Source organism: Echinops telfairi, unplaced genomic scaffold (assembly GCF_000313985.2).
Source record: "Echinops telfairi isolate 266 unplaced genomic scaffold, ASM31398v2 ScPeMD7_4225;HRSCAF=4972, whole genome shotgun sequence".
Taxonomy (NCBI): domain Eukaryota; kingdom Metazoa; phylum Chordata; class Mammalia; order Afrosoricida; family Tenrecidae; genus Echinops; species Echinops telfairi.
Window position 1 is genome coordinate 15,656,073 of NW_022108124.1, and position 25,466 is coordinate 15,681,538.

The 25,466-nt window shown below is 43.5% G+C and overlaps 1 protein-coding gene and 1 non-coding gene across 2 annotated transcripts in view; both read right to left on the reverse strand.

Annotated features, from left to right (window-relative positions):
- The window catches only part of ULK4 (unc-51 like kinase 4), a 606,607-nt gene that overhangs the window by 267,778 nt on the left and 313,363 nt on the right, over nt 1-25,466 (reverse strand). Inside the window, exon 32 of the mRNA XM_030886939.2 lies at nt 25,268-25,373. Within this exon, the coding sequence (XP_030742799.2) occupies nt 25,268-25,373 (106 nt within the window). The remainder of the gene's footprint in view (nt 1-25,267; nt 25,374-25,466) is intronic.
- On the reverse strand, nt 9,780-9,923 carry LOC115871293. The gene has a single exon (XR_004047219.1). It is a non-coding gene; the product is annotated as a small nucleolar RNA SNORA79 (small nucleolar RNA).

The window sequence follows — 25,466 nt, forward strand, 5'->3', positions numbered from 1 at the left end:
GGGTAAACCTGCTGAAGCAAAGACCTTCAAAGCTGTCACTCTGAGAATGCTGATGGCAACATACGTACAAATGTGCTTGATACAATGGATGTATGGATTAGTATAAGAGCTGTGAGAGCCCCCAATAAAATGATTTATTAAAATTAAAAAGTGTGTGTGCCTAAGCAGGTATTTTCAATGGTCTCACATGCATGTAAAACCTGAGCAAAGAGCAAGGAAGCCCAGGGAAAACTTGGTGCATTTAAATGATGTACCACGGAGTGCCAGAGGGGTGGAAAAACTAAATCTGTCTTGAGGGGAGTAATCCAGAACGCTCCTTAGAAGTGAGGACGGTATGTTAGTCTGGGTAGACTAGAGAAACAAATCCATGGACACACATATGTGTAAAAGAAAGAGATTTATATACAAGAGCAATTGAACTTGAGAAAACATCCCAGCCCAGTCCAGATCAAGTCCATAAGTCCGATATTAGCCCATATTTCTGATATCAATCTATGAAGTCCTCTTCAGACTCACGAAACACATGCAATGACGCCAAATGCAGGATGATCACAAGCCAGTGGGTAGAAAGGCTTTGGGTCCAGTGGCGTTGTGAGCATCTCAGTGCTGGCAGGGGTCTCTCTGTGCTTCTCCGGCTTCTAAGGTCTGGTTGCATCCATGTGGCTTGTCTTTTGCAGTGTCTCCCAGGGAGTAGCAGAAAAAGAGAGGTGTCTTCCGCCTTCAAGGAGGAAGTACCAGATTTCCCAGAATTCTCAAGAGAAGGCCCTGCCCACACAGAAGTCTCATTGGCTACCTCCAGATTGACAGTCTAGACTCCACCCCTCCCTGCACTCTTAATCCTTCAATTGACACCAGATTAAGTGACTGCCACGGATGGTAAGACTTTGTTTCACGTACTTTGGAAATGTTCTCAACAAAGACCAGTCATCATGCTTGGTAAAATAGAGGGTCGGCAAAAAAAAAGGGAGGCGGGGGCGGAATCATTGAGATGAACTGATACAGTGGCTGCAACAGTAGATCCAAGCAGAGTAATTGTGAGAATGGTCCACAAATAGGCAGTATGTCCTTTGGGGTCGCTACGAGTTGGTGCCAGCTAGACAGCAGCGCCAACAACAGCAGGCAGCCATTACGGCTTACAATTGGAAAACGTGTATGCCAGCGTTGTATCTTTTCACCTTACTTATTCAGTCTGTATGCTCAACAAATAAACCAAGAAGCAGGGCTATATAAAGAAGAAAGCGACATTAAGAATAGAGTGGTGGTTGTTGTGAGCTGCCACCAGTCAGTTCCAACTCAGTGACCTGCTCACAACAGCACAAAACACTGCCCGGTCCTGCGCCAGCCTCAAAACTGCTCCTTCATGTGATCCCATTGTTACAGCCACTATACAATAGTCTGGTAGACTAGAGAAACAAAAACACACACATACGTGTATAAGAAAGAGATTTATATACAAGAGCAATTGAACATTGAGAAAACATCCCAGCCCAGTCCAGATCAAGTCCATAAGTCTGATATTAGCCCATATGTCTGATACCAATCTATAAAGTCCTCTTCAGACTCATGAAACACATGCAATGATGCCGAATGCAGAAGATCACAGGCCAGTGGGTAGAAAGTCTTTGGATCCTGTGTGATTGGAAACATCTCAGTGCTGGCAGAGGTCTTTGCATGGCTTCTCCAGCACCCAGGGCTGCCTCAGGGTGAGTCCATGTGTCTTGTCAGCTACTATGTCTCCCAGGATGTGAGCAGAGAGTCTCCCACCTCCAAGGAGGAAGTAATGGATTTCTCAGAATTCTCAGAGAAGGCCATGCCCACACAGAGGCCTCATTGGCTATGACCCCATTGACAGACTAGACTCCACCCCTTCACTCTTAATCCTCAAATTGACAAATGATTCTATATCTACCACACACTGTGCCAATCCATCTCGTGGAGGGCCTTCCTCTTTTGCATTGCCCCTCCACTTTACCATGCTGTCCTTCTCCAGGGACGGGTCTCTCCTGACGACACGTCCCAAGTCTATGAGACGAAGTCTCGCCAACCTTGTTTCTAAGGGGCACTCTGGCTGTACTTCTTACGAGACAGATCTGTTTGGGTTTTTAAGCAGTCCATGGGGCTTCCAATATTCTTCACCTACACCATAATTCAAATGTATTTATTCTTTTTCCTTATTCAACATTCAACTTTCACATTCATATGAGGTGACTGAAAATGTCATGGCTTGGATCAGTATTGATACACCTTAGTCTTCACAGTAACATCTTTGTTTTTAACACTTTGTGGAGGTCTTGTATACACCCTTACCCATTATTTGACCTCTTGACTGCTGCTTCCATGAGCACTGATTATAGATCCAAGCACGATGAAATCATTGACAACTTCAATCTTTTCTCTGTGTACCATGATGTTCCCTATTGGTCCAGTGGTGAGCATTTGGGTTTTCTTTACATGAAGTTATACTCTGAAGGCTATAATCCTTAATCTTCAATCACCAAGTGATTCAAATCCTCCTCATTTTCAGCAAGCAAAGTATGTTATCTGAATATTGAAGGTCATTAATGAGCTTTTCTCCAACCCTCCTGCCCCATTCTTCTTCATATTATAGCCCAGCTTCTGGGATTATTTGCTCAGTATACAGAGTGAGTAAGGATGGTGAGAAGAATTCAAGCAAGACTCATTAATAACATAATGATCCTTGCCAAACATGAAGTTGATTTGAAGCACGTACTGAAAACCTGGTAAAAGTCAGAGACTGCGGCTCTTGGATTATATCTGAACACGAAGAAAATGAAAATCTTAATATTCCAGTAAAGATGATAAATGAAGAATAAATTACAGTTATCAGCACATTCATTCTACTTGCATAAACAATCAATATCCATGGAAATGGCCGTTAAGAAACCATCAAGTGGTTGCACTGGGTAAATGCACAGCTAAAGACTTCTTTAAAGTTGTGAAAAGCTGTCATTTGGTGACTAATGTGTACCTGGCCCAAGCAATAGTCTTTTCAATATCTTATATTCATCCAAAAGCTGAACAGTGGCAAAGGCAGACTGAAGAAGCGACATAGTGTAATGGTGTTGACCTTGGTGCATGGTGACTATCATGTGAACAAGTCCATCTTAAAGAAATGCAATCAGAATATTCCTCCACTTACTTCCCTTGGGACAGGCACGATCAGGTATGACCGATTGTAAGGAAAGGGTCACATTTTGGTGAAAACTAGTAGAGGGTCAGTAGAAGTGCGGGAAGCCCTCAGAGAAGCAGGCTGCACCACAGCCCCAACCATGGGCTTGACACCGGTCATCATGACGCTGGCCCAGGCCCAGGCCGTGAGTCCAGGCCAGTGCAAGGACAACCAGCAGAAACAACCGTCGACAAGGTCAGAAAACCTCCGGAAGCTGGACTAACCCCGGGGGAGACTGTGAGAGGACTGGGGGACCAGTTCAGTTGGGCACGGGGTCGCGAGGAGGCGAAATGAACCCAGTGTCACGTCACAACTATAATGGATACACTCTTGCAGGGTGCATGAATCTTAGTGAAATTCTGGTGCGAAAGCATCCAGGCACAAGTCGATATGCTCACGATTCTACTTCGATGAAGTTTAAGGACAGGTAAAACTAATCAATGTTGACAGAAATCAGAATACTGATTAGCTCTGGGCGTTAGCCTTGACTGAGGAGGACCTTGAAGAAAATTTCTAATTAGAAGTATTCTTGACCTTCACCAAGGTGCTGGTTTTACATGTATATTCACATGTAAAATTGCATTTGGCTGTACACTTCAAATCAGTTGAGCCTCAAAAAAAATGTATAAAATAAAGCAAACAAAAAACAAGTTCTTACCTATTTAAATATCTTCCAAGTAACCTCCATGGGTCTTGAATCTCTATAATTACAGAATGCAACATGAGTCCGTCCCAACTCACAGCAACCATTTACAGAACTCCTGAGGCTGTAAAACTTCACAGGAGCAGCAGGTGGGCTTGAACTGCCAACCTTGTAGTCAGCCATCCAACCCTTAGCCAACAATGCCACCAGAGCATTGTAAGTTCTGATTAATTTCCAACAAAATAAGAGCTATCTGAGAAAATAAAATTTTACTACACAGATTAAAGAAAAAAAACACCTTTGCACAATTGCTACATGGGTTTAAAATTTAGAATTGTAATTTAGAAATCCATGTCACAGATGCACTTTCTCCTTTCAAATCTATATACAGTATTGTTATGAGTTTAACTTTTTAGCTGTGACAGCAATTCGAACCAAGTATCAAAATAAACTGAGTGAAATCTGCAAAATTAGCTCTAGCATAAAGGATAAATCATATTTTCTAAAACAAGGGGGCATATTTGACTGAAAACTAAGCAGGATTTCACACTAGCAACAATAAGATGATGTTCATACCCATTTATCCTATGTGTATCCCATCATAAAGGGGCATGAGGGCACACAAAGCACACACCCCCATAAGTCCAGGAGGAGGACAAGGGAAGGAGCGGTCCTAAAAGGGAGGCGAATTCTGAACTGACTCCAAATTAATTTACAGTCAGACCATGTCAAAAGTCTGGGATCTGAAAGCAGCCATCTAAGGGAGGTGACAGCTGAGTCCACACAGAAGCAGCACACAAGCCTGTGTGAGATCTAAGTAATGCAATGAATAAAACTCCTAGAGCAGAGGAGGGAACAACATTAGAGCATAAATTATGAGCACTGAGTTTGGAGAAGGCTATGGGTGATAGTAAAAGCCCAAAATCCATTTGCAAGGTCTCCGCTTGGATTAAATCTCCGAAGGCCATGGACCAGGGATGTGAACAGCCTTTCCATCCCAACGCAGAAGAACGTGGACTAACGCAGATGTAGCTGTGTTAAAACTAACATCTTGTCTTTTGTTCTCCCTTTTGACTCATCTTAAACTTGTTTTTGTTTTTATTATTTTCTGTTATCTTTTCAACTAAGGTTTCCCAATGTTTTATTTTTGTTATTGTTATTGGAGTTTTGTGAGGCTTTTTTGGTTGTAATTGTTTTTTGTGTGTTTTTCTTTATGAGAAATTCAGGATAGGTAAATCTAGTATGACAGTAATTGAATTAATTACTGGAGAGATTGGGGTGGGGGTGGGGGCAGAATGGGGAGCTAATGAGTACAAGAAGAAGAAACGTAAGAAAAACCCTGGTGGTGTAGTGGTTACATATTGGGCTACAATCCACATGGTTGGCAGTTCGAAACCACCAGCAGCTCTGTGGGTGAAAGACTTGGCTCTCTGCTCCCATGAAGTTACAGTCTCAGAAGCCCACAGCAGGTCGCTATGAGTCAGCATTGACTGGATGGCAGTGAGGAGGTTCAAGTGAACTTATAATATGTAAATCATATGCCAAAACTGTTTAAAATATATATATTTTAAATCAGGCCATTTCAAACTGGGAAAGAAAAAAGATACACTGAGGTGGAAATTTTGAGTCTTCTTGTGCTGTCAGTGAGCTAGCCTGTGAAAACATGTGCAGGCCCATAAGTGTACATTGTTGCCTCGACAACCATCTGTAACCCTTCAGCATCAGGAACAATGTGCCTGGGACACTGACCTTCAAGAGATAATCCCCTCCAACCAATAGCAGGGTCCTCCTTCCACACAGTACTCTGCCAGCCCCTCTGTTTGCACCAGTCTCTGGGTTTGAATGACTAGTTGTACTCCAGGGACCTCCTTGCCTGGTAGAGTCTGATTCAGAGGGGGATTTCCAGAAAAGACATTTCCGTGTCAGGAGATCTGGCCCTTGGGGTGGAGGGCACTGCTGTTTGGGGTCCCGTATCAGGATTTCACGATGGATGGACTGAGGAACCCTGGAAGCACAGAGGTTAAATGCTTGGCTGCTAACGAAAAGGTTGGTGATTCAAGCCTAGCTAACAGCTCCTGCTCCGGGCTTCAATTCCCATAAAGATTACCGCCAAGGAACACCTTTGGGAACATTCTCCTCTTTCACGTGGGAGAAGACAAACTCTAACGCCCAGAAAGGCCCCGTTGCGATGGACTTTGTTAACATCATGAGAGATGAAGGTCTCCGAGTCACTCAGCTATTTATATCTAATGATGCAGAGATAGCAAGAAGGGAAAACTAGATGAAATCCAAAGTTGGATGCTTCTCTAGACGAAAAGTCATTTTGCCATTTCCAGTCACTCATTTATATATCTGTTAGTGGAAAGCATTGCACCTTCTTTGCTTTTTATTAAACATGTTAATGCTAGGTCATTGGTCTTCAGGGATCCATTTTTTTAGCGTGCAAAATTCTAGAGGCTTGAACCATCAGAAGCATATGAAGACGCTTGAAATCAAAGTGATCTCTTGACATTTGACTAAAAGTCAGAGCAGTGGCCCACAAGACAAATAGAAGAGTTCACCCATGAAGGTGGACTATTAGCTTTGTTTCATGATCTGTAAAGGAGTTATGAAATGCCTCTATAAACTTTTATGACTGTTCTAATCCCATTAATAACTGTCCTCACTTTAAATGTCCTACTGTTTGCAGATCTAATACCCGACATTAGATTTTCTTTCTCTCCGAGACGAAGGATATAAAAACAAAGACGCCGGAGACACTGCGCCGCGCTGATGGTGTCATTTAAAGGGAGAAAAGGAGGAGCCAGATGTTAACCGGCTCTCTCTGTATGCGTATAACCTGCTAGATGCCAAATTCCCATCTTTGCTTCCTAAGTGTCAGCAGCCTAGACATATGGGAATAAAAGTGAATGCGTGTTTCAGCACACTGTGAAGGCACTTACCGAGAAAACAATCTACATCTGAATAGCTTTCTCTCATTATGTTAACTTCTCCCCTGCTTTTCCTCTGGAAGACGACAGGATTGCTCACACACGGACGTGTAAGAAGGAATCAGAGACTTAACAGGCACTGGAGGCTAAAAGGCAACCTCCTGCCAATGTTGGAATCACCTCTGATCAGCATCCCCTGCAGAGGGTGGGGAGCCTCGCTGAGCCGAGGACTCAAGACTTCTAGAAACTCAAGACTTTTTCAAACTGTTGCAAAGATCTCACCACATGCAACAGTAAATGGCTGCTCTGGAATTTTCCACTAGGACTCAAGGTCCTGCTTTCGGATGCTCCTGGATCCTTGGGAGAGAGGCACACACAAGTGAAGTTGGGCCCTGGTGCTCTTGGTCCATCTTCGAGCTTATGACCCAGACATCCTCAGCATCTTCTGCCAACCTTCAGCAAGCGCACGGTTTCCAGGTGGCTCATCATCCTGGCTGGCTGGCACTAGGCAGCCTCTAGTTTAGTCTGCAATGTTTCAATCTTATTGTTTCCAACACAATTAAACACAACATTCTTCCTCATACAGAGTAGACATTTGTTGCCCCACCATAATTATTCCCTTGTGAATCACGGTGAGATGAAGAAAATTTAATCTGAAGCACAGATGAACATATGGGGAGAACAGGAACAGGAGAATCAACACAAATTAATGAAAGTCCTAATGATAGACCCCAGAGCATACATGTATTCATCTGATAGAATTACCATAAGAAGGAAGCAGGGCTGCCATCTCCAGGAGCCATGAGATGGAAGGAGCTGGGTACTGTGTAGCGAGGAAGCCAACCTCTGACCAGGGATATCACATGTTCCATGACTGTGCAGCTTAAAAGCAAACAATTTTTGAGTTAACTCACTACTATGTTGGTCCCATTCTTCAACCAACTAGCAGTGGTCAGCCCCAAACAATCCTCCATCCAAGTGCTCAGAGGCTCCCTTGAAGTTCATGACTTCCATCTCATCCACCAGCACCCCCTTTATGTGACCCCAGACTTCCTCTGATGATTCTCTCCTTTTCCCAGTTAGTTTAGATTTTGGTTTTTCATAATACCATGAAAGATGAGAAGAAAAGCTCAATGAACAATAAGTAGAATAGACCTCAAAAGAAAATCACCAAGACATATCATAATCCAACTTACCTAAAGTCAAAGACCGGAAAGCAACAAGAAAGCACCTGGGGGAACTAGCTGCTATCTAAAGAGGAGAACCAGTAAGACTAAACCTGATTTCTCAGCAGGAATCATCAAAATGGGGAACCCGAGATATCAATTTATAAACAAAGATCATTACAAAGTACAGGGAAGCAAAAACAGTATGGCTACACAACTTTTGACCGGAGAATGAGTCAAGGAGATTTCAAAATAGTAGACACTTTTAAATGTTGGAAGCAATAAATTACAGAGTAACTTCAAAGGATATTAAAAAACCTGATGAAAATAAAAACGAGGACAACCATAAAGTTTTAATAAACACTAAAACAGCAGCAACAAATAAAAGAAAAGCTACCAACATAATGAATACAACACCAAAAAAATATGTGAAAAAAGAGAAATCAGCAAATATGCACACAAAAACCTAACGCATAGCAAATGACAATAAACTCATACTAATTAATGATTATACTCATTTAGATGGATTGAATGCACCAGTCATTAATGAGAGAGCAGCAGAATAGTAAAAAACAGAACCCATCAATATCTGTTGGCATGCGAGGAACCTTAGAAACAAAGATTAAAAAAAAGACTGAAAACTCAAAGGATGGTAAAAGCATATCAAGCAAATGGCAATCAAAAAGGAACAATAGATCAGCCACCTAGCAGGGAAGCAAAAGCCCACATGGAAGAAGCACACCAACCCGCGTGACCACAAGGTGTCAACGGGATCAGGTATCAGGCATCAGAAGACCCCAAATAACCATTTCCATGTGAATGAGGGGGGTTGGAATGGAGACCCAAAACCCATCTGGAGAAATTCGACATCCCTTCACAGAAGGGTCACAAGGAAGGGATGAGCCAGCCAGGGTGCAGTATAGCACCGATGAATCACATTTTCCCCCCTTCTCCCCTCCCCTACTATCATGACCCCAGTTCTATCTTACAAATCTGGCTAGACTAGAACATGAACAGTGGTACAGATAAGAGCTCTCGACACACAAAATCCAGGACAGATAAGCCCCTCAGGACCAATAATGAGAGTGGCAATACCAGGAGGGCAGGGGGAATATGAAGGAAAAGGGGAGAAGGGGGAACCGACCACAATGATTAATGTGCAACACACACCCTGACCCCTAGGGGATGAACAACAGAAAGTGGGTGAAGGGAGACAGCGGATGGTGTAATATTATGAAAATAAAAATAATTTATAAATTATCAAGGGTTCAGAGGGTGGGAGGATGGGGAAGGAAGGGGGAAAAAGAGGAGTCGATACCAAAGGCTCAAGTAGAAAGAAAATGTTTTGGAAATGTGGATGGCAACATATGTACAAATGTGCTTGATGCAATGGATGTATGGATTGTTATAAGAGCTGTAAGAGCCCCCAATAAAACAATATATTAAAAAGAAGAAAAAATTTAAAGGCTAAAAAAGGAGCAATAAATCAGTAATATCTATGTCTGTTACAATAGATATTAAGGCAAAACCTGCATAAAAGACAAGGAAGGCTATTACATAATGATTAATGGGTCATTGAACAAGAAGCCATAGCCAAAAGAAATGCCTAAGTACTAAATGAAAGACCTCAAAATACATAAACTAAACACTAGCCAAATTGCAGAGACATAGCTGTTGTGGTTAGATGCCACTGACTTGTTTCTGACCCACAGCAACCCTGTGCACAATGGAACTAACCACGGTGCCACACCCACAGCTGTTCTAATGCCCACGCCCATCGTTGCAGCCACTATGTCAGTCCATCTCCTGGAAGGCCTTCCTCTTTTGTGCTGCGCCTCCACTTCTTTTGTGTTTGTTTGACTCCGCAAAAATCAGAAGCACTACTGGACAGCCAACCCATCCCATCGTGCTGAGTGAAGGCAAGTCGGGTTTGCTATTTGATGGACTAAAATCTCATTGCCTAAGGCTCCAAGCAGCAAGAGGGGCAGCCATCAAAGCGCCTCCACTTTACCAAACAAGATGTCCTTCTCCAGAGACTAGTCTCTCCTGACATGTCCAAAATACGTAAGAGGAAGTCTCACCATTCTTGCTTCTAAGGAGCACTCTGGTCACACTTCTTCCAAGACAGATTGGTCTGTGGATTAGGTGTGGGGGTGCTGCTAACCACAAGATGAGTAGTTCAAATCTACCAGCCACTCCACATGTTGTCTGCTGACCTAAAGATTCAGTCTCAGAGACCCTGTAGTGTCCCTCAGAGTCAGATTTGACTACATAGCCGTGGGAGTTGTAGGGTAGTGGGAGAAAGACCTGGTGCTTTACTCCCATAAAGAATACACCTGAGGAGAGGTCTGATAGGCCAGCCCCAATCCCAACTACATGGACACCTGCCACTCCCCCAGGAAAACTTTATTTCAGAGGACAGCACGGAGGCTGCAGTTCAGGGAGAGGGACATGTCTGATCAGAGCCCACGGGAGAAAATGAAGGGGGAGGAAGAGAGAGTGGAGCACATCCTGGCCCACCAACTGTTGATGACGATATTCCTGCTCGGAGCAGCCAATCCACAGAGAAGACCATATGGCTGGCCCCACTATGAGACATGACATCCCTCATGGACCCATAGCCCTACAGGGGACAACACTGGAGACACAGTGTGGGAATTGCGCCCGATCTGATCCCACCACATGGAGGCAAAACACTAAGGGTGTGCAACAGAAGAGCAAGGGGAACAGAGCAACAAAGTCCCCAGGGAATACCAAAAATAGACTTTGGGGTCAGGGCTTGGCACCCCATCAGACTTGACCGGAAAGACCTCCTAAAGGCCAACAAACAGTTCTTGAAATAACTACAAGTCTTTATTTTTTGTTGTTCTTGGATTGTGTTGTGTTTTGTTTTGTCCTTGCCATTGGCTTGTTGTTGTTGTTTTGATTTATTTTGTTGCTTGGTATTGCTCTGTCTTGTTTTCGTGCATGTTATTATCTCCGCAGGTCTGCCTAAATAAGATAGGCTGGATGAACAATCTGGAGAAAACAACAGGACTGAAAGTTCTGGGGGCCGTGGGGGGTGGGGGGAAAGGTAGTGGTGTTAACAAACCCAGGGACAAGGGAACAAGTGACCCAAATCGGTGGTGAGGAGGGTGTAGCAGGCCTGGTAGGGTGTGATCAAGGGTAATGTAACTGAGAGGAATTACTGAAACCCAAATGAAGGTTGAGCATGATAGTGGGACAAGAGGAAAGTCAAAGGAAATAGAGGAAAGAGCTAGGAGGCAAAGGGCATTTATAGAGGTCTAAATAAAGGCATGTACGTATGTAAATATATTTATATATGAGGATGGGGAAATAGATATAAGTGCATATATTTATAGGCTTAGTATTAAGGTAGCAGAAGGCCATTGGGCTTCTGCTCAAGTACTCCCTCAATGCAAGAATACTTTGTTCTATTAAACTGGCATTCCATGATGCTCACCTTCCCCCACATGATCACTGAAGATAAAGCGGGGGCATAAGCTAATATGGTGAAGAAAATTGATAGAGCCTGCCTATCAAAAGATATAGCGTCTAGGGTCTTAAAGACTTGAAGGTAAACAAGTGGCCATCTAGCTCAGAAGCAACAAAGAAGCACACCAGCCTGTGTGATCACCAGGTGCCGAAGGGATCAGTTATCAGGCATCAAAGAACAACAAATCATATCACTGTGTGCTCACCTCCCCAACACGATCGATGAAGACAAATAGGTGCATAAGTAAATGGTGAAGAAAGCTGATGGTGCCTGGCTATCAACAGATATAGTGTCTGGGGTCTTAAAAGCTTGAAGGTAAACAAGTGGCCATCTAGCTCGGAAGCACAAAGCCCACATAGAAAAAGCACACCAGCCTGTGTGATCACAAGGTGTCTAAGGAATGAGGTATCAGGCATCAAAGAACAAAACATCAAATCCTTGTGAATGAGGGGAAGTGGGGACCCAAAGCCTATCTGTAGGCAACTAGATATCCCCTTATGGAAGGGTCACGGGGAGGAGATGAGCCAGTCAGGGTGCAATGTAGCAACAATGAAACATACAACTTTCCTCTAGTTCTTAAATACTTCCTCCCCATCCACTATCATGATCCCAATTCTACTGTACAACTCTGGCTAGACCAGAGGATGTATACTGCTACAGATGGGAACTGGAAACACAGCGAATCCAGGACAGATGAACCCTTCAGGACCAGTGGTGAGAGTGGTGGTACTGGGAGGGTATAGGGAGGGTGGGGTAGAGAGGGGGAACCGATTATAAGGATCTACATATAACCTCCTCCCTGGGGGACAACAGAAAAGTGGGTGAAGGGAGACATTGGAGAGTATGATATAACAAAAGAACAATTTATAAATTATCAAGGGTTTATAAGGGAGGGGAACAGGGAGGGAGGGGAAAAATGAGGAACTGATGCCAGGGACTTATGTGGAGAGCAACTGTTTTGAGAATGATGAGGGTAATGAATGAACAAATGTGCTTTATACAATTGATGTATGTATGGCTTGTGATGAGTTGTATGAGCCCCCCCAAAATGATTTTAAAAATATCTTTACCCAAATCACACACACATACACAAATACACCTGAGGAAATATAAGAGAGGCAGTTCTACTCTACCACCTGGGCTTGCTATGAGTCAAATATGGCTCTGATACTACCTCAGAGCACTAGCTTTGAGTGGTCTATTGGGTATCAGAGGCTAATGGACACAGTGGCATTTATTATGACCTTGGGTTAAACTGAGAAGGGCCGGTTTCCCACTGCATCTTACTGCTATGGAGGCAGTCGGCCATTCTTAAATTATTTATGTAAACGGTTTGTTTTCCTGCATGGAATCACAGTGTAAAGTGAACAGTGCTCTCCTGCCCAGTGCTCCCAATAGTCCACTAGTCTTATACCTATATAACCTCACCCAAGGAGCCCTGGTGGTGTTGGGGGTTATGCTTGCCACAGCATCTGGAGTTCAATACAACTAGCCGTTCCATGGGCAAAAAATGAGGCTTTCTACTTCTGTGAAGATCTGCAGTCTTGGACACCCACAGGGGCAGTTCTACTCTGCCCTATAGAAGCTCTATGACCAGGGTCGGAATTGACTCGATGACAGTGAGTTTGAGGTGTGTGTGTGTGTGTGTGTGTGTGTGTGTGTGTGTGTGTCTGTGTGTGTTTGAACCACATCCAACATAATGGAAACGGACCGGGCAGAGAAGCACTGCCAGACTCATCTTGCTACCGGCAGTCCGGACTAGCACAGCAGATGAGGGGGAAGGTCTCGGTAAAAAGAAGTCAAGGAGACACAGGAGTGGAAGGCCACAGGAATGGATTAAGTGGGTAACGCAGCAGGGAAAAATCTAACACTGTGCTTATTCCTCAAGAGGGACTCGGGATCAGAGAATCATCTCTTAGCTAAATTTTATCAAGGTCCTGGAAGAGTACAGGTGAGACAACTGTGGAAGAACTTGACCAGAGCAGGTGGACGGTTTCGAAAGACCTGAACTCACCCCCAGAACTCTTTGCCAGACTGAAAGACTAATTATTAACGATGGTTTGTAAAATAAACTTGGAGGGGCAAGTCTCAAGAATGAATCAGATGATCACTAGAAGAGTCGGGATGGCTCTGGATGTAGTCACTTACTTACTGTGGCCCGTTAGGCCATATCCCTTTGGGAAGGTATTGCAAATAATCGTCTCCATGCTAGTATTTATCACCACTGGCATGGAGGCGACCAGTTGGGCTGCTCACCACAGAGTCAGTCGGTCCAAACCACCGGCTGCTCTCTGAGAGAAAGCTGAGGCTCCCATACGATATAGAGCCTTGGTAACCCGCAGGGGTAATCCCACTGTTCTATGAGGTCACTCGGAGTAGGGATTGGTTTGATTCCATGGCAGCAAGCCTGATGGAGTTTTGTGGTGGTTGCTCTATGCCTGTGCTTTATAATCCCCTTTTGGAGTTCTCCATTACCCTAATGAGAGGACTACAGGGGGGCCTATTTTAGGTCTCCACCTTCCTAAAGGGTGTGGCCCAGGCCAGTACGCTTCAATTCCCTGGGGGTATAGCCTGCGGAAGGCAGAACCACTCCTCCATCAGAGCCCATCACTTTTGTGGCCTCTCCTGTGACTCTGGGACTCTGTCCTTTCCACCTCTGGCCTGGTCTCCAGACAGACTTGGGACAAAAGAATAATCTCTTAGCTAAATTCTTGGGACTTGGGTTGCGGCCCATCACCAGGCCTGACTTCATCAGCATCTGCAGCCTGGAGGATGAGGAGGGTCCCCCAGCCAGGCTCCTGAACTCCAGATGTGGGATTTACCAGCACGCACATGGACGTGAGCCGTTTCCCTCAATATGTCATGGGTCCTGTGGAACTTTTCAGCCAGAGAACTGCAGAACCTTGGGATGGGAGGGGCTATGTGAAGGGAAGGGGTGGTAGTGGCTATCAGGGATAATGGAGTGGTTCAGCATTTTTGAAAAGTTGGACATTTGGGACATCTTTAATCTCCACCTCCTTGGGATTCGCCTTGTGCTAATTTCTCTAGGAGAAATTACTTTTGTAGTAGTTTGCCAAATGCTTTGATTTATGAATCCTTTTGAGAGAGCCGATGTGCACCAGGGAAACCCTGACCTGTGGGCAGGCCACCTGGTTTTATAAAGAAATTGCCTGTGCGATCATGAGATGTGGACGGGACCGGGTAACAGGCACCAGAAGACCCCAAACAAGAACAAAAATACATATTGTTGAGAACAAGAAGGTGGGTCAGCACAAAGACGCCAAACCCATCTGTAGACAATAGGACATCCCCTCACAGAAGGGTCACAAGGAAGGCATGAGTCAACCAGGGTACAGTACAGCACTGACAAAACACACAATATTCCGCTGGTTCTTGGAGGCTTCCTTACCCCCACACTAGCATGACCCCAGTCCTGCCTTTCAGTTCTGGTTAGATCGGAGCATGTGCACTAGTATAGATAAAAGCTCACGGCATGAGGAATCCAGGTCAGAGAAACCCCTCAGGAACAGAAATGGGAGTAGTGATACCAGGGGTAAGGTGAGGGTAAGGGGGGAGAACAACAAAATGTGGGTGAAAGGAGACATCAGTCCTTGTAAAATATGAAAATAAAAATAATTTATAATTTGTCAAAGGGTCACGAGGGGGGGGGAGGAGCTGATACCAAGGGCTCAAATAGAAAGTAAATGTTTTAGAAAATTATGATGGCAACATATGTACACATTGCTCGATACAATTGATGTATGGAATGCTATAAGAGCTGTAAGAGCCCCCGTTGAAATTATTTTTTAATGTTAAAAAAAAACTCCAGCCAGACCCATTCATTTCTGGATTGTCTACTGCTGTTCTCACGCTGAAATGGCAGAATGGAGTCACAACAACTGGCAGGGTATAGCTTGCAAAGTGGCAAAATTTACCATCTGGTCTTTGAACAGCAAGTTTGCCAACTCTCGTACATGACCTTGAATGATATTCCTAAAAGTAAAAAATATATATTTTTTTAAATCTAAGAGTGCCATATCTAGAGCTACTCTGGCAGAAACAGCATGACGGGGTGGTTTCCAAGACCAGGAATACTTCACCTACCCCAGTGCGGGAGCCGGAAGCCCACATTCAGAGCACTCGTTCCAGGGCAGGCCTCCTCACCTGCTCTGGGGGAGACGCTTCCCTCATTAAAGCACAGTCCCAAATGGGATCACATTCACTTTCTAAAGCATGTTGGGGGCTGGGGATGGGAGGTGGGGTGTTGCTCAATTGGATCCATAACAGAATCAAGTTCATTCTATCAAGGATGTTTTCTTTCTCTTAAAGCTTAATCTCTCGTAATGATTTTCCAGTCTCCTGAGTAAATACCAACTTAGGCAGTTTGATAATAAACTTAGTAACCAGTGGGCATTCTGATTTCTGACATACCATGAACCAGCGAAGACAAACATAATTGCTTTAAATGCTTCTTTGGAGGTAGACCAGTTTTTTGGGTGGCTGCAGGGTGTCCTGTAAATCCATTATCCTGACAGCTCTACTGTTGAAACCAAAGCTGGAATTAATATCCATTATTGAAAGGTCATTGCACAGAGACGAGCCAGAAGCCAGTTTGTAAATGTTAACAACTCTAATAATTTTTTCAAATATAAACAAAAGGTCTGTTGTGTTCTGTCATTTTTTTTACCCTAAATGTTTCATTTTAAAAATGAAAATGTTTGGGGAAAAAGGCCTGGGTTACATAAAGCGCTTCTGCCCTGATGATAGACATGTCATGACGCTGGACTTAAAGTGGGTGCATTTCCTGGACGCGCCCAGCAGGAGGCAGACCCTTATCTCCGTTACTTCTCCCATCCCACAGTGGCCTCTGAGATGCCTTTGCTGTAAGATGACACCCCATTGATGTGCACACCCCTCAGAAAGTACAAGTCCTGCTGGGTACATCCTATCGCACGTTGTGCCATGCAGAATCTATGCTTACATTTTGTGCAAGCATTCTTTGAAACTTTTTTTGGATGTGATTTTTTCCTCTTAAGCACACATTAAAAAACAAAACAAAAAAAGAAACAAAAGGACCATTCGGTGTCTGAGTATTTTCATTTTCCAACTCAGAATCATCTAGGTCCACTGATTCCACATCCTTGGTCACAAGAATCCCAGTGCAGGTGGTTACTGCTAAAAACCCTCTCAGGACGACTCTGGGCTCCCATTCAGTCTAGGAGCTTCCAAATGTATCTGCCAGCACACTAACTATGCCAGGATCACTGTGTGGACAGCAGTGATGTTAAGCTGTGTACTAACTTCAGAGATAATATAACATTAAAGAAAGATTAAAAACCGATTACATGGAAGTGTGTGTGACCTCCTCCCTGGGGGACAGACAACCAAAAAGTGGATGAAGGGAGACGTAGGACAGGGCAAGATATGACAAAATACCCATTTATAAACTATCAAGGGCTCATGCGGGAGGGGGGAGCAGGGAGGGAGGGGAAAAATGAGGACCTAATGTCGGGGGTTTAAATGGAGAGAAAATGTTTTGAGAAACGATGTACAAATGCGCATTACACAATTGATGTGTGTATGGATTGTGATAAGAGTTGTATGAGCCCCTAATAAAATGTTTAAAAAAAAAAACAAGCAAACGGTGGGTTCCTTAGAATAGATATTCATTCGCAGCCCCCCACTGGTGACAGACTGATGTTTGGTCTGCGGAAGTAACTCAGTGTGACTTGTCCTAATGCAAGGACATATAATGAGAGCATCAATAAAGGCAAAGGATAATTGCTTCTGCTTCTTTATCTATATTCCCGCTCACTTATTGGGGTGGTTTGTAAAAGATCAACATTAGCAAGAACTGTCTACGCTTGGAAGCATTTAATTCTGTATAAATAAGCGTAAGTCAATGCATGAGCAAGAACTGATATGAATTTTTCCCTCTAATTTTACATGAAGACTCCATTCCAACAATCACATCCCTTGAGCGTCCATAGAGAGGCAAGTCAGGCAGGCCTCTTCCTGGGGACGTGCACCGCGGAATCTTCAGCCCCTTGGGGGCTTACAAACACCCAATAGATTTTTGTCCAGCTTTGAAAAACCATTTCCCCTCATGCTCAGTGGCCAAGGAGGTGTGAAAGCAGCAGAGTGTGGTAGAAAGTCACACCTGAAAGCCAGACGGAAACTCATCTCTGGAGACTGACCACAGAGCCTCCTCTTTCCCAGGAAGAGCCAGGAAAGAGTTCTTGACCTCCGCACACTCCAGGAAAGCCCCACAACTCTTTCTTGCCACCTGACCACCCTTCTTACACTAAAATCTACCTGACTCACTATGCTCTTGGCCTCTACTTAGGCCAGCAGTTCTCAGCTTATGGGTCACAGCCCCTCTGAAGGGCCGACCCACCCTTTCGTAGGGGTCACCCAAGACCATCGGAACCGAGACACTGCTCTTCTATTTGTCTCCAGGCAGGTCCACTCACTGCAGATACACCCACATACGAGTACCCAGTGTGACGACTGTTACCCAGGCTAAACCATAGAAATATTTCACAATATATAATTACATATTATTTTGTGATGAATCACTGTGTTTTCATTATGTTCAATTTGTAGCAACGAAAATACACCTGCACAGCAGATATTTACATGACGATTCATCACAGTAGCAAAATGACAGTGATGAAGCAGCAACGAAAATAATTTTATGGTTGGAGGGAGGGAGTCACCACAGCATGAGGAACTGTATTAAAGGGTTGTGACCTGAGGAAGGTTGAGAACCACTGACTTATGCTATGGAAGAAATTAAACACTCCCAGGTCATCCCCTCTCTCCTGCCATCTAAACAACAAACGGATTTGCCTCTCTCCCTTTCATATGCCACAGATCACCAATTCCCAACTTCTGGACCTCTTCCACATGACTCTAGAAACGACCTGCAAAATCCAGTCAGCTCTCCAACCTCTTTCATCTAAGACGTTCCCTTTGACCCTCCTGCTCTATCGGAAGCCTGTCTCTTGAGGACCTGCTATGTTCCACAGGCCCATCAGGAGAGTTTTCCCACTCTGCCTGCCCCACTGCAGCTCACAGACATCACCTTGTTCCATACTGTTCCTTCCAGATCATGCATTGGGAACTTTGTCCATAAAGGCCATATATTGACTATGCTAGGTTTAACTGTTTCTGTTCCAACAACTCAACAATAGCACAAGAGGGTAAGAATAGCCATTGTTCACATTTGTGAACAAACATGCGTCTTTGTTCCAACAAAAAAGCCATTCTCAAGGAACACGGGGAGGCTGGAAAGCAGGATTTGTTGTTGTTTTTTCGGAGAAAGCAGAACAGACGGCAACTGGGCCTGCCAAGCTCGCGGCACGGTCACGTTCGGGTCTTCTGTGAAGGAGGGGATCTGGTATGGGCCTACCTGTGTTTCACCATTGTTGGCCGAGTGTGTGGAGAAGCAGGGGACTAGGGACAGGTGTTCAAGATGAAGAGGATCAGTCTTCAAGGTGCTGTGCCAGAGAAAATGTACCCACGGTGACTCTCACATAGCTGGACCTGATCTAAATGACAAGATCCTGGTCATCCAGCCTGAATGGATCTGTCACCGGATATTTGGGAGAATGGTAAGACACTGTGACTGTCTTTTGCATGTGACAAAGCCACGGATCCTTAGTGGCTTCAGAGTACACTTTAGTCTTTCACCTCCAAAGACCGCTCCCAGTACACCGTGCCTTCTGGAATTCACATCCTCAGTGGGATGTCTTTAATCAATCTCTTGTTACAAGTCTATTCAGACTATTTTAACAGTTTTGTTCACATGTCACACCGCTCAATAGTTTAAACATATTGAAAAGAATTGTGCATCTTCAGATTTCCTATTTTGTTTTTAGTTTCCCTAGTTTCTTTGTCTTTTCTTAGAATTTCATCGAAGTTATCTAATGTATTGGCATACACCTAATATGATGTTTGTCCGGTTCTTTTCAATTCTGTAAGGTTGGTATCCATGTAATCTCAGTTTGCAGTCTTCACTATTTGAAGTTTGCTCTGCTCTTCTCTCCATCGGGCTGGTTGTTGGTTTGTCAATTCCGTTATTTTCTAATGAAACAGCGTTTACTACATTGACTTTTCTCATGTATCTTTTAATTTTTATCATTCCCTTTAAACCTAGTTAACTCTTTTCCCCCCTAGCTTATTAAGGTGAGAGTTTGAAAGCTCTCTTCTTTTTAAAAGATAGGTATACATTTTCAAAGGATTGCTTTAGTTATAGGTCTTACGTTGTGGTATAACATTTTTTTCTCACATATCTACAAATATTTTCTAATTTTCTTAGTGATATCTTCTTTCACCATAGGTCATTTAGAAATGTGTTGTCTAATGTGTTTGACACAATGGATGGATGGATGGATTGTAATAAGAGTTGTACGAGCCCCCAATAAACTGATTTTTTGAAAGTGTTGTCTCATTTTCACATACCATATATACTGGACTATAAGCCAACCCAAATATCAGCCAAGGCACCTAATTTTACACAAACACTGCATTAAAAAATGTGCTGAAAAACTCAGCTTATACAGTATTTTTTCAAATTAAAATATTTTGTGAATTTACACGACTTATGACCTACCATATGATCTGGAGCCCCTGGGGGCACAAATAGAGAAGCCATGAAGTATGAATTTTACTACTGTCAAGAATCGGGTGACCCCGGTGAAAGGGTAATTTTACCCCCAAAGGAGTGGAGACCCACAGGTTGAGAACCACTGTAGTAAGTGGCATGGTGGTGGTTTGCAGCCATTGAGACGGGCCTGGAGGATGGCCTGATACCCGTCCTCTGAACACACTCTGGAGTGCAGGTCTACCCCACCAGCTTCAACTTGAACAGCCCTGAAGAACATTTCACATGCACTCGATGGTGCATTCTGCTGCCACTGCATGGAATTCCCTACAGATGCCTATTGGGTTGACTTGGTTGTGCTGTTCCTAATACTTTCTGTGATAGGTAGGTTTATTGTGCCAACATGGCCAATGAACACATGTGGGATTAATTGAAAGGCAGAGAGATAAATGGCTCGGCAAGCCTCACCTTTCGTATCTCTTGCTCTTTGATGATTGGACCAGTGTGAGGCTGCCTTGTTTGTTCTGTGCCTCAATTTGCAAGCTACACTACCTGTCGGACACCTAACCTGTGGACTGTGTTGCTGTAGTTTGAGGTTCCTTCAAGACCTGCTTCACCACGCTATTGGAGTCTACATCACTTGAGCTGGGGACTGTCAGACCCTGTCATCTGGCTGACTGTTGGTGACCTGCCTTGCTGTTTGCTGCCTGTGGCCAGATTGCCTGAATTACTCTACAGAGGACTACCTGGCAGCCCTCAAGACTTGAAGGACTGCCAGTGTATTAGCTATCTCACGGAAGTGAGTTGCACAGAGCCATGTGTACTGACTTATAGGTTAATTGTTTATTTCTTATGTTATCTATCTATCTATTTAAACATAGATAACATAGATAAAATCATTAGTGTCCTGGTTCTGTTTCTCTAGAGAACCCTAACATACTTTCCTTTTACATCATCATGATCAATAGAGGGGAAAAAATGGACTCTGTCAAGCTTTCATTCTAATTCGATCGACAATGAACAACTATTAACAGTCAAGACAGGGGTTCTCCACCTTCCTCAGGCCATGCCCCTTTCAGACAGTTCCTCATGTGGTGGGGACCCCCCAGCCATAACATGATTTTCACTGGTACTTCCTAACTGTCATTTTGATACTGTTATGAATCGGGCGACTCGTGTGAAAGGGTCGTTCGACCCCAGAGGGGTCATGACCCACAGGTTGAGAACCACCGAGTTAAGAAATGAAATTATGTACTGCAATGGGCAGATGTGCAGCAAAAGATTTCTCTACATTTCTCGGAAAGCAAAGATGACTGCTGATGCTGGTGCGGCTGACAAAGCCCTGGGCTTTTTAATCATTGCAGATGTCAGCACAAACCGACCATACAAAAACAAGACGGGAGAAATGACACGTTTGAATTGGTGGTGATGGTGATGAATACTGAGTACATGAGGGACTGCCCACCTGATGAATGAACAAAGAATGCTCACAGGAAGTACAATCATCATGCTCCTTAGAAATGAGGGTGGCAAGACTTCATCTGCTTACTTCGGACACACCCTACACAAAGACCATTCACTGGAGAAACACGACGTTGGGTCAAGGAGAAAGTCAGCAAGAACTAGGGCAATCCTTAATGAGAGGGATCTGATCAACAGCTGCAAAATGGGTGCAAATATATCAAACATCTGCTGACTCAAGGATCAGCTAATGACAAGTCAGAGATTTACTGGACTGTCATGAACTCGAAAGTCTTTTACCCTCTGTTGAGGGGTTCTGTGTGTTGGGGCACACGTTCAACAAGCAGGCAGTTTACAACCTTGGGCAGGCAGAAGTGAGAGATGGATGCCCTTTCTGAGTCTTTCTGGTCAGGCACACAGTCCCATGTGGCGTGCAGCCTTCTAGATCCCTGGAAATATCTATGGCAGAGTTTTTCAAAGCCTCTCCCAGATCATCATTTTTAGTTTCTGCCTCAACTGGGCTATCTCAGCATCAGGTGTTGTGATGTTGAACAAACTTGCAGTGATTGTCCAACAAGTGCTTTGGGAATAGGTCTCTTCCTGCTTTTGAGCTCTGTGCCAGATCCAAGAACGACCATTCTCAATGCGTGGGGCTCTTCCAGAGAGCTGGGAGCAGGTTGAGTAGTGAGGACAAAGCTCTGACAACAGGAGTTTGGGGAGGGTTACAAACCTGGGATACTCTCTCCCAGGGGCTGTGGAAGCTTGCTCATTTTCCACAGCTATTGTGTTTGTAAGGTTGCTCATTTCCAAGCCTACCAGGTATTTGGGAAGATGTGGATGGAATCATATCAAGTGACAGTGCCACAACCCTGCTGTTTTTACCAGGATTCATCTGTTTTTATGGAGTAAACATTCCTTATATTGCTGTAATACTTTTGTAATTTACAGAGTTCTAAAAGTTGATTTTCACAATTTTTGCCAGCATTTGTGTCGGGTTTTTTGGGAAGGAAAGATTTTTATTCCCCCATTCTACATTTTAAAAAATGTCTTTTGGGGAAGAAACAAGAGACATTCTTTTATATTTACACACGTATTTATCCTTCCTCTGCAATGAGTTTCCATCTGGTATTGCTTCAGATTAGCCTGAAAAGTTTGGTTTAGCATTTTTTATTCTTTATTTTTGAAAGGCAAGTCTGATGACAAAATCTCTTATTGTTCCTTTATCTGAAATGTCCTTATTGTAGCCTTTTAAAAAACTGTACTGGGAGGCTCTTACACGTCTTATAATAATCCATCATTCAATTGTATTAAGCACACTCGTCATATGCTGTCATCAACATGCGGCCTCATTTTTTTTTTAACATTTTATTAGGGGCTCATACAACTGTTATCGCAATCCATACACACATCAATTGTGTAAAGCGCATTTGTACATCGTTTCTCAAAACATTTTCTCTCCACTTAAACCCCCGACATTTGGTCCTCATTTTTCCCCTCCCTCCCCGCTCCCCCCTCCCGCATGAGCCCTTGATAGTTTATAAATGGGTATTTTGTCATATCTTGCCCTGTCCGACGTCTCCCTTCACCCACTTTTCGGTTGTCTGTCCCCCAGGGAGGAGGTCACACACAGTTCCATGTAATCGGTTCCCTCTTTCCTACCCATTCTCCCTTTACCCTCCCTGTTTTGCCACTCACACCACTGGTCCTATAGGGCTCATCCGTCCTGGATTCCCTGTATTTTCAGTTCCTATCTGTACCAGTGTACCTCCTCTGGTCTAGCCAGTCTTGCAAGATAGAATTCGAGTCATGGTAGTGGGAGTGGGGAGGAAACCTTTAGGAACTAGAGGAAGGTTGTATTTCTCATCATTGTTACATCGCACCCTGACTGGCTCATCTCCTCCCCGAGACCCCTCTGCAAGGGGATCTCCAGTGCGGCCTCATTTTAAAAGGGCATTTTCGCTGGATAGAAAACTCTGGAGTAACAGCTTTTCGCATTCAGGACATTAACGGTCCCCTTCTCTCTCTGGGCTCTTCTATTTCTGATGCGTGGTCCCCTGTCCTTTGTACTGCTTACCCAACTGATGTAATGTTCATTTCTTGTAAGGACTTGACAATCGTGTGTTTGGATGACTTGCTTTGGGGTGTGTGTGTGTGTGTGTGTGTGTGTGTGCGCGCGCGCGGTCCAATCACCTATTTTTACCCTGGTGGTGGTTTTCTAAGCTTCCTGTCTCTTGAGATATTTTCTTCAACATTTGGGGCTACTTTGGCTATTGTTTCTTTAAAGTCACCTTCCTGCCTCATTCTTGCTGCTCTGTCTCTGGGAATCCATTTATACACACATTAGAATACTTGATGAAAAAAAAATCTCAAAACAGCGGTAATTGCTGCCCAGCCAGGTAAACATGGTTAATCCCATTCAATTGTACACATGGAAATGATTGAGGTGTCAAATGTTTGGGTATATACATTCATAATAATTTTCTTAAATTTTCAGATTGTATAAAATAAGAGTGACTATTCACCTGCATGAAACAGAACACACCAGCAACAAAAACTTTCACATAGCAAAAAACATCGTAACAAAGTAAGAAATTTTTTTTTAATTTAAAAAGAGGGCAAAAGTATTTGCAACTTGTTTTTAATATAGAGGGATGTTCTCAGAAAGCAATTAGAAAAAGGTCAACAACAATCCAACAGAGAAAGAAGGAAAGAGTTAGTAATTAACAGTGCACATGAAATATCTATGGTGCTTAAACCTATGAAAAAATACTCAACCTCTCTCAAAATAAAAAGCAGGTGCAAATTCAAACTAGCGTGACATAATGTTTTTTACCTTTAAGATTAACAAAAATACAGAAGTATAACAACCCATTATGTGGATATGAAGGGTTAAACAGGCCATCAGGATGTGCATTGGTGGAGGTATAAATGGAATATGACTTAAAGAACAATTTGGCAATATTTACAAAAATGACAAATGTATATACTCTTTGATCCATCAATTCTGGTCCCAATAGATAGCTCTGGCTGCGTGTGAAAGAATGTCTAAGACCATCCTTTGCAGTACTGTCTGTAGTACCCAAAGCCAGAATATACCTCATATCCATCATTAGCACTCTGCTTAAATAAACTATGTTACAGCCACAAAACAGAATAGGAAGCTGCTGTAGGATTGAATAAGGAAGATCTGTATGTAGTAAAGTCCCACTACTGTTGGCAATATTTATTACTGTGAGAAACAGACATCTTCCTTTGGGGACAATAAAAGGGAGGGGGAAATGCCAACACTTACCTGTAGCGGCGACATAGAAACAGAACTCTAAAGTCTTGGAGGGAAAGTCAGAGCAATGACTTCCTAAGTGTATCCAGTGACAGATCTTTCTAAAAGAATACTTCTGATGTGAGCGTTGACGAAAAATGGGTGAGCATAAGATGTGGATGAATGCTGCCCCCCAATCCACCTCAAGCCTCTTTCCAAGATACTTTATATTTTTAATTAATTTTGATTGGTAGCTATAAGTCAAACTATCACACTCGGTTGGCTAATCCTCTTTAAGCTGTGGCTTCTGACTTTGGCCATGCAAGAGAATAAAACTGTCTCTATCAAACCCAGTTTCAATCTTTCCAGGTAATATGTACAGATGCTTGAATATCTACTTGATTCATCAACTTTACTTTAAGTGTAGTACTTCTTGACTCTGTTAGGTAAGATGAGGTAACACACACAAGTTGGAACTCAACAGAATCACAGACTAATTGTAAAAAGCACTTACCTTGTTCATAAAGTAGCTTCATATTCGAATCTTTGCAGGCAACCAAATTGTTGAGCAATGCAATCACACTTTGCATGGTGTTACCCAGAATGCTCTCCTGATGCTCCTGCAATGAATAATAATTTCCATTGTGATTACATAAACGTATAGTCTGATCAAAATAGCAGGAAGGTGAGCAAATGACCTTCTCTTTATTCTG